General features: G+C 40.5%; 1 protein-coding gene and 1 long non-coding RNA gene across 12 annotated transcripts in view; one reads left to right on the top strand and one right to left on the bottom strand.

The window, feature by feature from the left end:
- Positions 1-1,866: 1,866 nt before the first annotated feature.
- Positions 1,867-21,686, bottom strand: part of LOC122542077 (RNA binding protein fox-1 homolog 2-like) — a 262,538-nt gene continuing 242,718 nt past the window's right edge. For 8 of the 11 annotated variants that reach the window (XM_043679399.1, XM_043679405.1, XM_043679409.1 and 5 more), the window contains 4 exons: positions 21,396-21,438; positions 16,151-16,215; positions 11,997-12,069; positions 1,867-5,097 (listed from right to left, as the gene is read on the bottom strand). In XM_043679399.1, coding sequence (XP_043535334.1) covers positions 5,053-5,097; positions 11,997-12,069; positions 16,151-16,215; positions 21,396-21,438 — 226 coding nt within the window. In that variant the 3' untranslated portion in view covers positions 1,867-5,052. Of the gene's footprint in view, positions 5,098-11,996; positions 12,070-16,146; positions 16,216-21,395; positions 21,439-21,686 lie in introns of those variants that run through there. The other 3 variants (XM_043679400.1, XM_043679410.1, XM_043679407.1) reach the window with 2 other exon arrangements.
- On the top strand, positions 7,777-16,599 carry LOC122542078. Its single transcript, XR_006309745.1, has 3 exons — positions 7,777-7,857; positions 15,817-15,921; positions 16,512-16,599. It is a non-coding gene; the product is annotated as an uncharacterized LOC122542078 (long non-coding RNA).

Below are 21,686 nucleotides of genomic sequence, written 5' to 3'. Positions count from 1 at the left end.
CTTCAATATGCAGGTGGACTGGGTAAATAATGTTGCCAGTGGATCCAAAGAAAGGGAATTCTTGGAATGCTTACAGGATGGCTTTTTGGAACAGCTTGTCATGGAGCCCACAAGGGAGCAGGCTACTTTGGACCTAGTGCACCAGACTTTATAAAAGATATTGAAGTAAGGGAACACTTAGGAAGCAGCGATCATAATAAGGTAGAGTTCAGCCTGCAGTTTGAAAGAGAGAAGGCAAAATCGGATGTAATGGTGTTACAGTTAAACAAAGGTAATTATGAGGGCATGAGAGAGGAACTGATGAAAATCAAGTGGAAGCAGAGCCTAGTAGGGAAGACAGTAGAGCAAAAATGGCAGGAGTTTGTGGGTATAATTGAGGACACAGTACAGAGGTTCATCCCCAAGAAAAGAAAGATTATCCGGGGAGGGATTAGACAGCCATGGCTGACAAAGGAAGTCAGGAAATGTATCAAAGAAAAAGAGAGATCCTATAAAGTGGCCAAGAGCACTGGGAAATCAGAAGATTGGGAAGGCTACAAAAACAGAGGATAACAAAGAGAGAAATAAGGAAGGAGAGGATCAAATATGAAGTTAAAACAACACCAGGTTATAGTCCAACAGGAAGCACACTAGCTTTCAGAGCGACGCTCCTTCATCGGGTGATAGTGGAGGGCTCAATCGTAACACAGAATTTAAATTCTGCATCTGCAGTCCTCACTTCCTCCATGGTAGAAATAGAGGTTATTTCCTTTTGTGGGACAGTCTAGGGCCAGAGGGAATAATCTCAGAATAAGGGGTCCTTCACATTTAAGAGAAACGAGAAGGAATTTCTTCTGAGAATTCTTTACCACAGAGGGGTTCAGGGCTGGGTTGTTAAATATATTCAAGGCTGAGATAGACAGAATTTTGATCAGTAAGGGAATCAACAGCTGTGAGAAATAGATAGAATAGTGGAGTTGAGGAATATCAAATCAGCCGTGACCTCATGCAATGGCATAATAGACTCAGTGAGCTGAATGGCCCATGTCTGCTTTTACATTTCATGATCTTTATAGTAGCAATGACTTAGGAATGTAAGATGGGATGTGGCAGAGGCCTGGTAAGCTTTGTTGTCTGGCACTGCAGTGGGTGTAGGAATGTGCAGTTTCACATGAAGTGAAGTAGCAACCATACCACCCATGTGCTCTGAGAAAACTGGAATGTTCCTAATGTCCCACTACATTCATGAAGGGTACCTCTGGACTGACATTTGACAGGGAGTATGGCTTTGCATCAAATATAGCCCCAGGGTTCCCAGTATATTGTGGCACATTCTTCTGTTGGGGTTAGGGGTATCTATGGCTTGCTTTGGACGAGTGGAACATCACAGGGGTACGATGTGCAGTTAATGAGATGAGTTTGGGACAATAGCATGAGGAAAAAAAAGATGCTAAGCTTCACAGGGGAATTCCCCATGAAATGCAATGAAAATGACACTAAGTCAATTTCAGGTAAAAGTCAGCTCATAGTCTAAGTAGTAATTTCACTGCCATCTTAAAAAAATTGACTACATATGCTGTGCCTGAAAGTCTACCTCTTCTGGCTTTGCCAACGATGGTCTGCTTCAATTCTCCGGTTCATTCCATAAGAGGTTGATACTTAAATAAAGTGATGGAGTGCAAGCACACGTAATTATTTGTATAGCAACTTGATGTCATTTCTTAAAGCACATTAGGTTCCGACCATCTTGAGCAATGACCTTTTATGTGACACCTTACTGAATGCCTTCTAGAAATGCTAATATATTACCTTTTGGCATAACAAAAATATTCAAATTCTTTGATGATCAAAGATTCCAGTCAGCACAAACATAACGGAGTCCAAATGTGTTCTCACCATTTTTGTTTTATTTTAGAAACAGTGCTTTATTACCGTTAGGAAGGGATTCCCCTTCCTTCGAGTTTATAAAAGCCAGCAACAAGATCAATAATTTATACGTGGGAAGTAATACAAAAGGAATAATAGTCCATGTCCTATCTACTTAACATTCATGATTATATCTAATTATAACCCAATGAATACTGCTTGGTGATGAAGCTACTATACGATATATCATACCTTCCAGGGAAACGTTCACAAAACAAAGTGGATCAGGGTCAGGACAGTGTTGATGCTAGTTCTCTAGGAGGATTCAATACCACCTGTGCACATTTTTTCAATGCTTCTTAGTGTTTTCTCCTATTTTATTCCCTTTCCAAAGCTTTGCACCACAGAATAAATTCCAACTCTCCCATCTTATTGCTCCTTTCCTCTACAAGTTTGGGCGGTCAGATCCTCTCCCTGACTGATCGTAAACAAAAATCTGTGTAATGGAAGTTGACAATTTCTCTTGTTTTTGTTTGGAGGAAGTACAGGGAGGCTGGGAAAGTGATTGTGTAGAGGAGCTACTTTACAATTAAATGGAAAGAAATAAATGGTGTTTCAAAGGCTGGAAATTCAAATGATACAAGGATCAGCAGTGCCATTGTGGTAATGTCGCCTAGTCACTAATACCCAAGAGTGAGTTTCCTATTCCAGTCGGGATACAGCCACAAGCTGCACATGGGTACTGTCCGAATGAACACCACACACTCTCACACAAACACAAATCAAACAAAATAAATTCGTCAGTCCCAAAGAAGCTGACCTGATGGACAGCGTTGTTGGACATTTACCCACACAGTGAGCTGCTGACTGAAGCAAGACAAATTTTATCCAGAAAAAGTTCTAACCTGAAATTGTTCCCTCCAAAGATTCCGACTATTCTACAGCTGTTATGAGACTCTTAAAAAGCAAAAATAAAAATCAAGTAAAGAGAATAATTGCTGCGAGAACATGACCAATAGATTATTTGGCAGTTGAGGAGTTGAGTGCAGCTGTAGTGCTAAATTACTAAAATCTCTGCTGGTATAATATAAAAGTGAATCAATGTAAAAGAATGTGATTTGTAGTCATAGGAATGAAAGTGATTATCAAACCTGGTGTGACACCAAACAACACCTCACACTAATACAAGCTGCCTGTGGCTATGTTTTCCTTCCTCTAGAATAACATTTTACATGCGAGACTATACTAACAGGAGCACTACCAAGAGATGCCATCAAGTGCTACACCAAGTTTCTATTTTAAATTCCTTCCTTTGTGATGAGACGTTTCTGTGAATGTTTCCCCATTACAATGACAACTAAAATATTTTATATACAAAAAACATAATTGTCATACAGCGACAAACCACGCTTTGGCTTGCAAAACAACATCATAATTTAAGGGCGGCAGTGTGGTGTCTATGACTAGTGTCCCTTTTTTTTACACAGCTTACTAAGCCGGTGCAGTACACATCACCTTTTACTGGATACTGCATGATCAGAAGCCCTGGCAGCAACTGCACTTGTCCTAAACATGAAAGTGCACTTCTCTTTCAATCCACGTCTCCCAGTGCAGGATATAAACGGGGTTCGAAAACATAAACCAGTGCCCCAGGAACACTGGTGCAGAATAGAAAGGTCTGGGCTAGTCCTGAGCCCGCGCAATAAGCTATTAGCTACAGCCTCAACAAATGATTTTAACTCACATACCAGCTCAACTTGAACTTAAAAAAACACAAATCAACATCTGAAATGGCATCATGAATGCCTCTAAAATGTTTGCCAAAATAGTGTGAAATGCTTGCTTTCTTACAAGGTAAAACTGGGTGACTGTCCTCCTAAATCATTTTTTGAATACAATTTTTTGACTAAACAACCATTCCCTTTCTCATTTCCTTCAGTACACACCCTTCTTCCTTTTACATCTGATTATATCAGGGCTAGGCCCATCTTTCTCTATTGCCAGGCAACCATTTTCTGTGCAGCATCTCCATTGCTGATTTTGTTACCTGCCAAGGTAAGTGAAATGAAGGCTGCAAATAAAAAGCAACCTAATGGTTAAGGGCAATAAAATGGTTGAATTAAAAAGTCATCAGTTTTCAAATTGCAAGTCTGCTGAATGCAAGGGTGTCAATCAGAGCACATCCTAGGCTACATTAAAAAACATAGGGATACAAACAAATTGGATATATATGTATGCTAATGCTGGACTGATGCAATTAAAACATGCAAGCATTTAGTGCCAACACCTTTGGACTGTATCTCTCTTACTGTGCTAACTGAAGCTTAAGTACAATAGCAATCCTGTTTGCACCAGGATGGTTACTACCTGCATTTGGATGTGCTAGGTAAATCTCCTGGGATCCTAATGAATTTCAATCAATAATTTTAAAAACAAATGTACTCAGATAAATGTACATTATTGGGGTGGCCAGCTTCTGGAGCTTATTTTAAAAAAACAAGATAAAGATGCATTCACTGAGTTTGATTGTAGTTTTTTTTTGGCTCTTGCTGTTGTTTAGACAGGTGCAAATAGACACCATTTAGCTGGCTGACCAAATCTGGAAATGGTGAACTGTTGGAAGCTGCTGTTCTCTCTCTGAGAACAAAATGCAGCACAAACTGGTTCCATCAACTTGTACATGGGTCATTTCCATCCCTTTCCCTCCCTCATTCTACACTGACCCATCTTCAGTAGTGAAATTCCACATCAACCCAGGGCTCTGGGAGTCTCAGTGACTACAATCCTTTGTTGCTGCTGTTCTACACAATGCAGTACCTGGGACCAGCTTCCAATCGGCACCTAATTTCACTGACTTTGTTTTGTGACTAATATTTTTAGTTTCTTCTGATTCTCTTTTGTCGGATGAAGCTGATTTCATAAATGTCACTACACACACAAAGAAATGCACTTTTATACCACAGTTAAAAACTGTTTGCACAATCTTTGGAACAAAAAAAAATGAAGGCAGAAACATAAGGAAAAAAAATACATGTTTAGAAGAACATAATGAGGTATAAAAAATTAGGTCTCTCTCGTGTAATGATTTCCTCGCTTTCTCGTGTATTTTTTTTCATGTTGAGTTGCTATAAAGTTCCACTACTTGTAATATTGCAACACCCAGGCCTTGGGAAGGGACTGTTCCCATTGCAGGAGTTCACATCACTTTCAGTAGGGAGCAAAACGGCTGTATCCACCTCGGTATAAACTAGCCTGAAGAAGGAAGGAAAAAACAAGTAAGCAAGCAAAGTACAGGCCGATACATTTTTTCTTTTTCTTCTGATAGTACTATGGTGAACCCGAGACAGATGTGCGAGAGAGGTACCAAGGCAGAAATCCTCTCAAATTCTAAGCTGCCCAGCCCATGGATAACAAGACTGATTTCTAGTTCTTTTAAATATTTCAAAAATAATTAACTAATGGAGCACAAACATCGAAAGATTTTCTACAATGCTGGCTAACTGGAGGAGTTACTGTATTAACAAAAGTTAAGAACAATCAACCTAAAAGATAAAGGTCAGAAGATAAAAGCTGTTTAAGCTACTTCAACTTTGGCAAAAAGTGAGTTGTACATGGTCATGGTACCATGAGGACTTAGGACCAAAATAAGTGACATATGAGTATTCCAAACAATTGCTCCTTCTGCAATGTATAAATACACCTTAGATCTGAGAGGTAATGGAATTAAAGGTGAGTTCTGAAATGCTTTTTATTTCAGGCAGGAGCGTGAAGTGAGACTGACACTGTTGATCTACAATGATTATGGGAGGCCTCCAAAAAATGATATTTAGATGCTCAAGCAGCTGCTTACAAGGGCTTATCTTTATTTCACATTTTTCAGCACTGCGCAAATTGACTAAGTCACTCTTTCAGTTGACACTTGCCTTCAAATAAGCTGCAAATATATCTTACAAATTTTAGGCAATACGTAATGTATTAGCATCATATTATTCTGTCTCCAGGATGGACAGCAGAATGTGGTCAGGATATTCAACACAAGTCACCACGTGTGCATTATGTACAAAGGCACAGTTCTTGTTCCAGGGTGATTCAGTCTGCTTAAGAAAATTGCCTTTGGCTATGAACATTCAAGTCTTCAGCAAAAAGCCTGAAACAAAATTTTACTATTTCATTTTGTGAAAAATGCATCACACGGTGGTGGAGATTTAAATAAGTTTCAAAGTTCACCAGTACTATGGAGCTAAACAGCAGAGAATCAACCTCAAGTAAACAGAGTTCCAGCTGTTTGCAGTTAATGCAGCCTCATTACAATTTCTAGCTCCTCAAACTCAATATCCTTGAGCTTCCTCTCATTAATATTTGAATAGCATTGTGCAAACAGGCAGCTGCAGAACTATTATGCCATGATTTAATTGTTAACAGTGCCATCTAGCTTACCTCTAAATATCCCAAATTTGACTCTCAATCAACAAGAGTCTTACGTTTCTGCTTTTTACACTCAATCCAAATGGTTTTGCTGAAAAGTATATATAAAGATGGAAGGAGGAACAGGATGCTGATCAGGTTATGATCAACTTGCCTGGTGGCCAATATATCCTCTAGGAGAAAGTGAGGACTGCAGATGCTGGAGAACAGAGCTGAAAATGTGTTGCTGGAAAGGCGCAGCAGGTCAGGCAGCATCCAAGGAGCAGGAGAATCAATGTTTCGGGCATGAGCCCTTCTTCAGGAATCTGGATGCTGCCTGACCTGCTGCGCTTTTCCAGCAACACATTTTCAGCGGCCAATATATCCTTCCAAACAACTCATATTAGTACTGGTGTGGTCTAACAAGGTCTTTGCACAGCTGAAGTATGACTCCTATTTATTTCCTTGTACCGGACATCAGGGCTTCCTGAAGTGGGGGTCAGGAATGTGGGACCATCAGCTCTGATGTAGCGAGCTCTGACTGAGTTAGAAAAGCCGTGCCCTTGCTCTGAAATCCAGCTGTGCTCAAAGGCTTGTCCCCCACTTACTCTCAGTTCCCATTCTCACTGAGGAGTCACAACAATTTAACACTTTAAAATGGGGTCACAGTGGGAAAAAGGTTTTGAAACAGTGAGCAGAAGTAGGAGAGTAAACAGTCATCCCATCAAATCCTCAATCCCACATTCCTGCCTTTTCCCTATAACCCTTGATTCTCTTACTGATTTGAAACCTATCTATTTCAGCCCTGAATATACTTAATGGCACAGCCTCAACAGCCCTCTAAAGAATTCACATGCCCCGCATATATAAGAGCAACATTCCATTAACCTTTTTATTATTTTACCTGTTCTGATATTTTAATAATTTATTTATCTCAACCTCCCAAGCTGCATGAAATCGGTTAGAAGCCTTGCAGAATTGAGAAAGTATGCTAGCTTTATCACTTTCAGATCCAAAGTGAATTACCTCTTATTTGCCAACATTGAAATCTATTTGGCACATTTCTGTGCCTTCACTAAACCTATTCAGAAATCCACATTATAAAGCTAGTTTTCTTGATGGTGGATATGAGAACTACGATGAGTTATCTAAAAACAATTTGGTTCAGCAACGGCCTTTGGAGAAGGAAATCTACCATCCTTACCCAGTCAGCCGAGATGGTACTCTGGACTTACAGCAACGTGGTTGCCTCAATGTTCTCTGAAGTTACCTATTGACTCAGCTCGAGGGCAAAAACTGCCATTCTTGTCAACACCACCCTCACCCCATGAAAGAAAAACAACACTGATGCCCTGTTCCTATCACTCCGCCAGCTGTACGATATCAGGAACCATTTCAACCTTCACTCCCATTTCTTAAATCGATTACTTCCAACTATGGTTGTTTTCACCTTTTTGAAGTTTTTTCAAACTTATAGATTTTGTTTGATCTTTTTTTTTAGGACCTCTTCCAATTCTGATCATTTTGGGTCCCAATAGAGGATTTGGATAAATCTCACATCTTTATTGGTCTAAATCCAGAATTTTATACTTTAGCTCTGAACTTCAGGTAACATTTCATTATCTTAAAAAATGATGAGTTGCAATGTAAACAGTGGTGACAACAGAATTGGAAACATGAAGCCTTTTGTCCCTTGAGCTAACAGATGCAGCACACCAGCTAATCTTCCCTTTCACTGCTTCATTTAGAAAGCAGTTCATAAACCTGTTGCTAACCCTACCCATTGAGCCAGATCTGAGAGATATTTTAGACAATTTCAAACAAAATGTGAATTCTTCTCAATTCTGTCTGCGCTAGAGATTATTTTAACTCCTATTGATACTATGGTAGGTTTGAGCCCTGAGTATCATATAAACTGAACACAAAATACAGGCAGTGTAAATGCTCACTGCCAAAAGTTGCAAAACCTTTACCAATAAAGATGGTTCTAATGGCTCTCTATCTGGTTGGTGCATGGGGTTGGCAAGAGGTTTGGAAACAGATGAGAAGGTAACAGCCAACTGCAAATGTGGCTTTGTTGGAATATGAGGAGGCTGTTGGTTAGGAACTAATAAGATGGTGCACCTGGAAGATTTTAACAGCTGCCCTCATGCATTGGACCAGTGGGATGGAACAATGATCCCACTCCACATGAACCAATGGTCAGTTTAGGAAGTGTGCATACTGGACAGCAGTTACTGTGTAACTTCCATGTTTAAATAGCCCGATAACATTCATTGTCTTGGGTTACGTCTCATTGGCCATTAAACGGAACAGGTGCCTGTGGAACCAGCACCTTCAGGAAAGGAAGGGAGAGAAACCTTTCTTTGTTTATATCAAAAAAGATCTGATGACTGCTTATTCACAGAAACACCAACAATCAACTGGGGTGAATACAGCAGTGATTGCCAGTTAAATCTGCAATTACTACGGCAGTAAAGCAGTTTAAAAAGTGACCTGCATTTCCTGTCTCAGGTGTTGCTGTGTTAAAAAACTTTCTGATCAAAGGGATGAGTCATTCCCCAAAAGGCAACAGTCTCTTGCTCCTTTGTCCCTGATGCTTTTGTCTCAGGTCAATACATTCAGGAAGCCCCTTGCCTCCATATGGGCACATAGCAATAAAACCCATAGGAGGGTGGAAGTACAGGTAGGAACCTCACAAAAGGCTTCATGTTTCCAATTCTGTGATGTTTGAAATGTACATTGTGAGTATCATAAGCCTGAGCTGAAAATGTGTTGCTGGAACAGCGCAGCAGGTCAGGCAGCATCAAGGGAACAGGAGAATCGACGTTTCGGGCATAAGCCCTTCTTCAGGAATGAGGAAAGCCTGTTGACTGTTATGTCAGCTTGCTCGCAAACAAGAGATCTTAAATGAAGTTTAAGAGAGGAATCAAAGAACTGATGGCAGGCCAGAATAAAGTTTTCAGATCTGTCCTGTTTATTTATAGAGAAGCAGAAATAAACACTTTGTTCTAGGCCACCTCATCAATCAGGAGCATGGAGATCCAATTGAATCTTGGAGTGATGTATTAACCCATCAGAAACTAATCAATCACATTAATTGAACTTAGCGCTTGTTCGTATGTTTCAGATTTGTTGATCAGATAGGCACGAGTGGACATCAGCCACACAGATATGGTGAAATTAAAACATTTCTCAGCTTGCCTGATAACACTAGCAGAGTGAGTGTCTGCAGACAGATTCAATTAAGGAGGATGGATGGAGTTCTGGCAGCAGTCACATCAAATATGAACAATTTCATATACTGACTGTTTATCAACTTCCTGCTTGCCAGAGAATTCCACCAACAGCAGAGAGATGGCTGCTTTTATTAGGCAAACAGCAACAATAATTTGCTCAGCCTAGTCAATGTAAAGTTTTCAAAACTTTAATTTCACTTTGAATCCTCCAAGTTTGCATATCTCTGACATACACAATCTGTGAAATGAGAGCAGCTTGATAGCTTTGTGTCCTTCAGTCATAAGATACGTAGAGACCATCTCAGAATATTCATCAGCCTTGAAGGAATCAACTCCAGAATTCACCACAGCACTGACCTACATAGGTCACAAGATTCCAGACTCTATTCCTGGTGAGTTTGGAGATTAGATTAGATTAGATTACAGTGTGGAAACAGGCCCTTCGGCCCAACAAGTCCACACCGACCCGCCAAAGCGAAACCCACCCATACCCCTACATTTACCCCTTACCTAACACTATGGGCAATTTAGTATGGCCAATTCACCTGACCCTGCACATCTTTGGACTGTGGGAGGAAACCGGAGCACCTGGAGGAAACCCACGCAGACACGGGGAGAACGTGCAAACTCCACACAGTCAGTCGCCTGAGGCGGGAATTGAACCCGGGTCTCTGGCGCTGTGAGGCAGCAGTGCTAACCACTGTGCCACCGTGCTGCCCAGATGGCTGATCTCAGCCAAAAGATGGCAAAGAAGCTGTTACAATTGGTTGAAAGCCATTTGCCTGGAAAAGGGAAAGGGAAATCAGCAAGATCTCTTGCCCTATTTGTTATCTCATATTCTCCATAGGAAAATGCACATCTTGGTCATCAGGAGGCTGAATCAAACTCTAGTATGGTGCCTCACACCCTCCTAAACAGCACTCAACGACCCTCAATGTCTAGGTCTATACAGGGATAGCTGTGTGGGAAAGAAATGTGTAACGTGGGAGAAAAGGTGCGGCAAGGCAAACGACATTCCATCCACTTGGAGCTCAGCATGTCAGAGTATTGAAGTGGCGTGCTACCAGCATCTCAAGTACTGTACCAGATTACTTTTCACTACCACTTTACTGTGCTGAGTGAATATGGTACAAGCAACCAAGTCAGAGGGGGACAGCTCAAACCTCACCATGGCAACTGATTTCACTAACTTGGCTCACTGCAGGCTACATAGTGATTGCTGCAAAACCTGCAATGTCTCACTCACACCCTGAAGGAAAGAACCTGCCTTTCTTCCAGTTTGGCCTCATATTCCCTGCAAACTCCCTGACCAAGTCAACCCAGCAGCTGCTTTACAACCTACCTTTAGGTTACCATGTTATGTACAAACAAAAGAGGGGTCAAGCATTTAAATATTCACCGCCCAGTCCAATAGAGATAACGTTATCATGGCCCACGTGTGATTCCAGTCCTGAGCCACCACCCCAAGAAATTTAAACCTACAAGTACCCGTATCCCCATATTCTGCCTCTCTTTTTCCTAGTTTCACTGCTTTAACATTGGTGCAACTTCAGTCATTTAGACTGTGCACAATATTTTTTGCAGAATAGTTTATCATGTCTCAATTACACATAGCCAACGCAGATCAACACAAATCCCTCATACCCCAGTCGTGTGTCTTGTAAGAGTGTTTTCAGCCTGAGTGGTAGAAAGTTGGAATGTGCTCCGAGTGTGTGGTGGTGATACTCCTGCAACATTTAAAAACCATCTCAATGAATATCTGAGCAGTGAAGTCTGAAGTACCAACTACATGCTCCACACATTTGCCACCAACTTAAGGCAGTTGACACGGTTGATGGGCAGGAGTTGCATCTGAGTGCTTGCAAACTTTCTCAAACCCTGATCTGAGATTATGACCGATGTTGTCTCCATAACATAACTACAGACTTGCATTGCCATGATGTCTTCCTTCACCGTTCTGTTTCTGTCATCTGCTGCTGAAAATGTCATCCTTGCCATCATGATCTCTGATCTAATACTCCCCCAGTGCCCTTCTAGTCATCCTCTACACTCTAAAATTTTACCTCAAGCAACACTCCACTTCATGCTGGCTATTGTACACCAGTACAATTTCTCACTCATACAGCATCTAAAGACTCATTGACTTACCATTGGTTTTCAGTCCTCCAATACCTTGTCTTGATGTTAAAACCTTAGTGTCTAGGCCTTCATTAGCACAAACAATCTTTAATCCTACAGCCCTCCAGATTTCTCATTCCTCCAGTACTGGCCACATGTTGTGCTGCTCCCCAGTTTTATTTTTGGCAATCCAGACCTCAATCTGCAATTTCCTCCCACTCTCTGTATTAGTCTTGTTAAAACTCACCTGCCTGACCAAGCTTTAGACCATTGCTTAACTTAAAACCTCCTTCTTTGGCTTAAAGTCCATTGAGGCACACAGTACTTCTGACAGATTCCTTAGAACTACATTAAAGAGATAATTTTTAAGAAAGGTCACAGATTACTCACCACAGCGCTAACTCCATAGGTGGGAGCAGGAGCGAGTGTGTGATAGGGATCCGCAGTGTAAACACGCCCATAGCTACAAGCAAAATAACAAAATATGCATCAGTTTCAGGGACAAGGAAAATTATTTGAGACATAGTTATACCCATATCCATTGCACAACAGCAATCAGATGTTATCCTCTCAATCCTAAAACTCCGACAATGTCTGTGTCATATGCATACTACACAATGGATCTAATAAATGAATAGCCAGATATCAGCAAGAAATCCCTCCACAAGAGTCTGCAGGAATGATAGTGTGGGTTCTTACTATAAGCAGGCTTGAAGACTTAACATGCCTCTTTAAATGGGTAATCTTTCATCATGTAACAAAATGCTTATATGCCACTGAAAAGTCAGTCAGTAATAACACAATCAGAGGATGGTCCTTTACCCTGGATTAATGGCTGCAACTAGCAGTGACCTGCTAAGCTATACATCATCCGTGACAGGTAGTCCCAACAATGGTGGTTTATAAAGGTATGCAAGTTACTTGAAATCGTTACTTTATTGATACTTTCAACAAAGACCCGTTTGAAATGTACCCAAAAAGTCACAAATGAAATCGTACAATCTCTCTTGACGAAATAGGAAGGTTTTTATGCTGAGGAGTAAAAGTAAAAAATGCAATGCATCATTCATCAGACAAGTGTTAAAAAAAGGCTTTCCCAACAAGTTATAAAGAATTAGCTTGATTTCAGAGAGCATAAGCAGGCAACAAAATACTTTTACAGTTAAATGGTTTCCCAGCAGCAGCAAGTAAAAGGATCTAACAGGGGGAAAAAAATCCAAGATAAAAATGTAGTTCACTTTGTAGTTACACCAAATCAGAGCAGGGCATTTCATTATCAATGGTCTGCAAACTTTCTTATGGCTTTAGCTTAAATCAAATTGGCCTGATATGACTTTTCCACTCAAGATATTTTATTTAAATGAATGAAAATCTTTATACATTACAAATAGAAAACAACAGAAACAAAAATAAGATCTAGGATTTCATTTATGTGGGCTGAAGGGGTATCTGATTAAAGTCTACAAAATTATGAAAGGCATAGATAGGATAGATTGTGAAAATCTTTCCCCATGGCAGACCAGAGGGTATAAGTTTGAGGTGAGCAGTAAGTGATTTAGAGGGAATTTGAAGCAAAATCTTTCTTCCCAAAGAGTGGTAGAAAGTTGGAATGTGCTACCTGAGAAGGTGGTGGAGACAGGTGCTCCTGCAACATTTAAGAAGTGCCTGGATGAATATTTAAAATGCCAGGACATGTTGTAGGCTACAGATCAAATACAGACTATGGGCCTGTTTCTATGCAATATGACTTGGTGACTCTAGGTGTGCCAAAGACAAGGAAGTGAAGAACAACCTTCTGCCTGATAACATCTTTTGGTAGGTTTTTCCACATTGAACATGCTATGTGCAAGTAGAGGTCACAACTGGTGCTTTGAATGCATTTCTGGGCACCACAACATAGGATTACTGGAAGGATACAGTAAGGATTAATTAGAGCATCATGAATAAATGCTTTCAAAAGTATTACAGCTTTTTCCACCTGAACAAAGATGAGTAAGGGAATATTTCATTGAGGTTTCAAAGTATGAAAGGTTTTGAGAGAATAAATAACGAAAGCTGGTTCTCTGCTTGGTACATCAATGATTTTCAACAGTTTCTTCCAAACCTACAACCACTACCATCTAGAAATACAAGGACACACAACCACCTATAAGTTCCCCTTCAAGCCACTCACCATCCTGACTGGAAATATATTGCTGTTCCCTCACTGTTGCTGGGTCAAACTCATGGGACACACTTCCTCACAGCACTGTGGATGTCCCTACACCACATGGCCCAGCAGGGTAAGAGGGCAGCACCCACCATCTTCATTAGGGCAATTATGGATGGTAAATAAATGTTGGCCCTGCCACTGACGCCATTTTATAAATTCATCCAGGGATGAGAATATTCCTGGCTAGACCAGCATTTATTACCCACTCCTAATTCCCCAGACGGCAGTTAAGAGTCAATCACACAGCTTTGGGTCTGGAGTCACATGAAGGCCAGACCAGGCAAGGAAGGCAGATTTCCTTCCATGAAGGACATTAGTGGACCAGATTGTTTTTTTCTGACAATCAACAATGGTTTCATGGTCACCATTAGACTCAATTCTAAATTTTAAAAAAATTACTTAATTCAAATCAGGAGGATCATGACAACAGGGCATGTTAGAAGGATTCTTTCACCATTTTTGTAAGCCATGTCTTGTGTTGTGATTTATATAATTAGGAGCAAAAGGTGGGCATTCGATCCCTCGAGCCTCCTCTGTTACTCAGTAAAATCATGTTTCGAATTTCACGTTCCTATCTACTCTGATAATCTTTGATTCCATTGTTTTATTCTAGGAAAGGCATGCTGAAAGGCATCATAACCGAAGCAAGTATTATACATAAATATATAGGCCACAAAGAGATGGAAAGCTTTCTTGTAAAAAGCAGAATTAAGAGACCCTTGAAATTGAGTGGCTCTGAAATTATGCAAATTTTGTGTCATATAACAAGTTAAAAGGTGTTGCTTTACTGGGAGCCAATGATGACAGCCTGGATTGGAGGTTGTTGTGGTTCTGTTTGCCGAGCTGGGAATTTGTGTTGCAGACGTTTCGTCCCCTGTCTAGGTGACATCCTCAGTGCTTGGGAGCCTCCTGTGAAGCGCTTCTGTGATGTTCCCTCTAGCATTTATAGTGGTTTGTCTCTGCTGCTTCCGGTTGTCAGTTCCAGCTGTCTGTTGCAGTGGCCGGTATATTGGGTTCAGGTGGATGTGTTTGTTGATAGAATCTGTGGATGAGTGCCATGACTCTAGGAATTCCCTGGCAGTTCACTGTTTGGCTTGTCCTATAATAGTAGTGTTGTCCCAGTCGAACTCATGTTGCTTGTCATCTGCGTGTGTGGCTACTAAGGATAGCTAGTCGTGTCGTTTCGTGGCAGAAGAGCTGGATAGTAAATGTACAGACTTGTATATATGAAAAATAAATTTTGATGTCTGTATATAAAGCAATGTAAGGTGTGCACAAGAATGGCATGAACAATTGTATAGAGATCCAAATAATTTTATGAATAAAGTATATTTTTGAAATTAAAAAAAATTGTGAACAGACTCATTGAACCTCACACTGTTGTCAGGGAATGGGATTTAGTTGGTCCTGGGAATGGAATTTGGAATGCACAAGTAATGGCTTCAATCTCATCAATTCTTAACTGCAGGATATTTCTGCTCACTCAATTCTAGATGTTGGATAAGCTGTCTGATAGCAATAGTAGAGAAACAGAGAGACTGGTGGTGAGGTAGAGTTGGATGATGTAAAAACGAAATTTCAGATGATGTCATTGAGAGAGGAGCAAGGACTGATCCTTGGGGAATGGAGGCAACAATATTAAACACAACTTTAAAGTAGATGATTCCTCCTGTCTCACTGGCAGGCAGTTGAGGTCATCACACCTATGTCAAGATGGCACTCTCAGAAAGATGCATCATTTTGCCACTTGCCTTTCTAACGTTCCAACCATTCTTTATTAGATAGGCCCCATTACAGGTCACTTTCAAGTAAACTCATTAATATCTTGTACATGAATAATGGCTACTTGAGGTAAGCATGAAATGACTGTTGCTTGTGAAAACACATCCCAGTGAGCAGTCAGTATCTTCAGCAAGCCTGAGTATGGTGGAAAGCTGTCAGAAATTGTAAAGTGACCTAATGTCTAAAATGGATTTTCATTCTTCCTGATTCTTCTAGTTTCCGAATGGACAGTCAGTGATTTCATTCTAATCTTTGGAGGATGAACAATGTGCAATACTGATGATTCACTCACTAATGGATAATCCAAACAAAGCACTCTCGGTGAGTGCCTACATTATAAGAATTTTTGATAAATTAGTCTCCAAAATGATGCATTTTGTTAATGATTCCTGAGCAGAGAACTTCCATTGCCATAAGCACAGTGAACAAATGCAGGCTCTAGCAGCATGGCAATCTCACATGACAAAGAGAACACAGTATAACAACAACAAAGAACAGACATCCTTCCTGCTACAATGAACAGTGAGAGATGGATAGGCTTGGTTCTTACCTGTCACTGTATGCAGTGGCCGTAGCAGTTGCTGGCTGTGCATACCTGTAGGCTGCATATCCACCCTATAAAAAAAACATGATGTTTAAGAAGATGGCTAAATGGTCACATGCACACCAAAATAATGGCAAAAACTGCATTTGTTTCATATATTATGAATTTTAAAGCAAACGTTGACCGATGTATGTTCATTGTTAACACTGCAGATTTTAAACTTTTTTGAAAAATTCTTGAATGACAACATTTTAAAGAACTAACCATCTACTTTCAAAGCATTAGGTTTGAAAATTTAGATAGGATATTGCATTTGACAATCTAACTTTGAAAGCCGACTAAGTAATTGTTGTGCAATTAACCCTAGATATCATCTAGAAGTGCCATCCCTCTTTCATCCATTGCTGAAATAAGAATTTACTTCCACCAAGTCATCATGAGCAAGTAGCTCTGGGCTGTGCTGACACTGCATTCTCCTCAACACAGTGTAATTAACAAAGTGGTAGCTGGTACTTTGACTGTTTGCCACTCTACTGTCGATCTCTACCCCTTCTTAGTGGACTATGGGTAAAGTTACCCTTATACCTTCAGGTGAAGAAATTCTGACTAGCTAAGTCCCCAAGTGAAACATGGAATGAAGGTAAGAAGGAACATTTAGAGTGTGGAGATACAAAAATGCAAATAAACCAAGAGAATAGAAGAGTTTTAAAGATCTAACTCTATCAATAACAATGCCCGCCAAACTAAAACCCTCCACACATGCACTGATGTCCAAAAATCTCTCCTCATTCAATTAGTCAATCCTTGATAAGGTATACCATAAGACATTGGAGAGGAAGTAAGGCCATTCGGCCCATCGAGTCCACTCCGCCATTCAATCATGGCTGATGGGCATTTCAACTCCACTTACCCGCATTCTCCCCGTAGCCCTTAATTCCTTGTGACATCAAGAATTCATCAATTTCTGCCTTGAAGACATTTAGGGTCCCAGCCTCCACTGCACTCTGCGGCAATGAATTCCACAGGCCCACCACTCTCTGGCTGAAGAAATGTCTCCGCATTTCTGTTCTGAATTTACCCCCTCTAATTCTAAGGCTGTGTCCACGGGTCCTAGTCTCCTCGCCTAACGGAAACAATTTCCTAGCGTCCACCCTCTCCAAGCCATGTATTATCTTGTATACCAAGTACTATCAACAGACATGTGCAGTTGTTTTCTGTACAGGGATACAGACAAAGTGGCAATAAATGACAGATGAGATATAATGTGGGAAAAATACAAGATTATTCATTTTGGTGGGATAAAAAGCAGGTGATTCAGTTAGAGAAAGAATGTAGAATTTTATGGGAAGGGGGATCTGACTGCCTCCACATATGAATTATATGAAGTCAGGATGGAGGTCGAGCAAGTAATTAGGATGAAAAATGGAATGTTGGCCTACATTACTAAAGGGATGGAGCATAAAAGTAGCGAAAGCCTTGTTACAGCTGTATACAGTTTTAGTGAGACAGTACCTGGAGACAGCAGACAGCTTTAGTCTCCTTATTTAAAGGAGGAATATACTTGCAATAGAGGCAATTCAGAGAAAGGTTGGCATGTTGATTTGTGAGATACGGCAAAGTGGAAGGATGAGGAAAAAGTAAGAAGTTGAGCATGTGTGCACATACTCACTGGATTTTAGAAGGATGAAAGGAGATCGTACCAAAACAGATAACAGAGTATGTTCTGAAATAATGTCTGTCCTTCTGGGGAATCTAAAACTAGGAGACAGTTTCAGGTTAAATGGTCTCTTGTTTGAGATAAGGAAGAAAGGGAATTTCTTTTCTCAGGATATTAATTTTTGGAGAGGAGTGGAGGGTGGGTCATTGAGTATATTCAAGCCTGAGTGAGACAGCTTTTGATCCACAAAGGAGTTGAGGATTATAGGGAAAGTGGAAGTGAGGTCATGATCTTAGTGAACAGATCTGGTTCAAAGCCTACTCCTGCTCCTTCTTATGCTTGTTATGTCCTGAGAGACTGCCTATACATTTGATAGCAACTAACACAATAATATAGCACTGTACTAGTGTATTTCCAACAGACCAACAGGGCTGAGGAAAAAATGGAATTTAGTGAGCAAAAAATCTCTGACAGATGTGCAAAACTATAACAGTTTGAACACTGCTCATGACTTTAATTAATATCATTGCCAAACATTCGTAATGGATAGTTGACTCTGCAGCTCAAGTGGATTAAATTACATTTAAAACAAATGCAGTTTTAGAAAATACATTTAAGATGCAATAAAAAAATGAATATTTATTTTCTAAACAATCAAGCTGTGGTATCCGTCAATCAGGAGAAATTGGAGCATGCGAATGTCCGAATCTACAGCACTAGCAATCACCAACCAAATGATCCACAGACTAATTCTGGGCGTCCCAGCATTCTCCAGAGACAGCCCTCAGCCCTATACGCTATGGCAAGCCCGAGTGAAGGAAACAGCCTGGATTACTAGAGCGTGCAGCCACGATTCTCAGTATTATATAGATATAAAATGTATATATAAAAATGTAATAAACATTCACGATCACCATTCACTCATTGCAGCCTCTTCCGCATACCTAAGAGGTTAACGTTCACGTCAAGCAAACCACATTAAACGTTCTTGCTGCAGTTAGGGGTGGGAGCTGAATACTAACCAAACTCTATAGCATGTTTATGAAAGATCCGTGGAAAGGTTGCTTAAAGTAGCAGCTGCTTGCTGGGAACAATTTTTTAAACACAAATATCATTACTGAAATGCAAAATGGGAAAAAAGCTAACTTTCAATGAAACAGCTGTATCAAACATTAATCCTTTCACTTATATCATTGTACTCTGAATGAAGTCCTAATTTATTTTGAATCCTATGAATGGTAGATCTCACCGGAAAGTATATTTCTCAGTAGATTATAACCACCGTGTCTGTTTGGAACAGAAGAGGAGGAAGATTGTGTGGCAGCTTCACTTGTATTCATTAACCAATTTTTAGTGTTTCAGCTGGAGTCTCCTTGATAGATTACCTGCTTCTATTTCAAGGGGAATAGAAATTTAAGTTGAGTGTCTCCAAGCTTCACTGGGTAAATCACTGCCTGGTGCACACTGAACGACACAAATCACAATAGTTTTGTTTCCCGTTTAGGGGCATCAAGTGGATGGCAGTTGGGAAATTATCAATGGCTCAAATGCCCATGGAGTGAGGGGGAAAATTAACAGGAGGCTACTAATATGCAGTGACTCTGTGTGCATGAGAGATAATTAGATTCCCTATAGTGTGGAAACAGGCCATTTGGCCAACCAGTCCACACTGACCCTCCGAAGAGTAAAGACCCTGACCCATTTCCCTCAGATTAATGAACCTAGCATTATGGGCAATTGAGCATGGCCAATTCACCTGACCTGCACATCTTGGGACTGTGGGAGGGAACCAGAGCACCCGGACGAAACCCACGCAGACACTAGGAGAATGTGCAAACTCCACACAGACAGTCGCCCGAGGCTGGAATTGAACCCGGGACCCTGGTGTTGTGAGGCAGCAGTGCTTACCACTGAGGCACCGTGCTGCCCAGATAACAGAACCTGGCTCACTTTGAGTGCCCTTCAAAGCTGAATAGCCTCTTGATGCTACCTAGATTCACACAGATTCACTTGGGTGAGGTTTTAAAAGATTTTCCTAAACCATATCTGGCAACAGTTAGCACCTGCCCAGAGGGAAGAAAATGGGAGCAAAAGCCCTCCTTTGTAAATGTGGTGGGGATCATGACTGTGCAGCTATCAATGGGATGGATTATGCAATCTGTCCAGTTCCAAATGAATTGCAGTAGAAGTATGGTTTGTTTTTATAACATTGTAGAACAGGTAACAGTATAGACCTGCATCTAACATTACAAAGGGCATTGTCTGACATCAATAGATTTTACTTGATCAAATTCTGGAATTTTAAACTAGTGTTTCACATTCCACGATCTATCGCTATGAGAACAAAAAAATTCAATGGTCTTTAATATTCCTCATGCATGAAAAGTGATCAGACAGCAATAATTCTACCTGAAGTGCATTTAAATATTTATTGTGTTTTAACAAGAAAACCCTAATCCAAAGCTAGCCACTGAATGAAAACGTATAATCATTTGCACGGGTACATGAATTAATGGGAAAGGATGGTGCATTTATGCCCTGATGCACTGGAGTGAATGGAAGTGACTTACTTCATTGGAATTCAATGCTTAGATCCCATTAGGTTTTATCTACATTGTCCTGCATGATTAATGTACTGCAGGTTGGTTTCACATTTCCCACTGATATTGCTTCCATGCGTATAAAAAGGAGTGGTATTATTGCAGGACTGTTAATTTAGAGACCTAGGTAATGTTCTGGGGATCAGGGGTTGAATCCCATCACAGCAGATGGTGGAATTTGAATTAAATAAAAATCTGGAAATAAGAGTCTAAGGATGATCATGAATCTATCATTAATTAGCAGCAAAACCCATCTAGTTTACTAACGTTCTTCAGGGAAAGAAACGGCCATCCTTACCTGGTCAAGCATACATGTGACTCCAGACTCAAAGCAATGTGGTTGACTCTTAACTGCTCTCTGGGCAATTAGGGATGAGCAATAAATGCTGTCTAGCCAGTGATGCCCTCATCCCGTGAATGAATAATGAGCAGTTGGCTCTGCAGAAGTTTGGAGGAAAACATGTTACGTTCCTATTGCCCTCTCCTTCATGAACTGGGGCATGGGAGGGCTATTTCCCAAAAACGACAGGAGATTTTACAAGGAACTTGATACTCATGCTAAATAAACTGATCCTTAAGTACGAGACTTTGATCCTTAAGTAAGAGCACCATCCTTTCAATTTGGATTTCTAACCCTACTCCGCCCAAACAGATGTTCCTTGGACAATTCCTTGGCACTGGGTTGGTACACAACCTTCAATCAGACCAACATGATGAGACACACTCATGGTTTTTTAATAATTCAAAGTGAAACGCATTGAGTTGGTAATAAACACTAAACTCACATGATAAACCTACCAATTATATTCATGAGGAGGGCACTCTCCTTTTAAGTTTGTGTTAGCTCAAGGTGATATTACTGCATTCTTCAGGAATGCTTTTATCTTCATTTAGTGCCTGCTCCCATCCCTAACTGCAGTCTTTGCTGTTAGTAGGATTTGTCACTGCAATCCACAATCTGTGCGATTGGTCTCTTCACACATTTCTATCATACCTGCGGTAACTTACTGCTATACACTGGTTCCTGATACACTATTCTATAATAAAACACAGGGAAGAACATTGGCGACAAGGCTGGAAAAGAAACAACTGAATAGAGAGAGAGAAAGAAAGAAACAAAGAAAGAGAGACCCTCCTTGGATAAAGCCATTCTATTATTGGAGGATGCTTTATGCTGAAGAACCTTTCAACACCAGATTTATAAAGCAAAGGACATTCAGAGGCTGTTCAATTACACACTCTTGAAATAATTGAACACTTGTTAAAATTTACTCTGAGCACCTGT

The sequence above is a fragment of the Chiloscyllium plagiosum genome, chromosome 39 (assembly GCF_004010195.1).
Source record: "Chiloscyllium plagiosum isolate BGI_BamShark_2017 chromosome 39, ASM401019v2, whole genome shotgun sequence".
NCBI lineage: Eukaryota > Metazoa > Chordata > Chondrichthyes > Orectolobiformes > Hemiscylliidae > Chiloscyllium > Chiloscyllium plagiosum.
The sequence above is the reverse complement of the archived record's forward strand: the minus strand, read 5'-3'. Positions and strand labels throughout refer to the sequence as shown.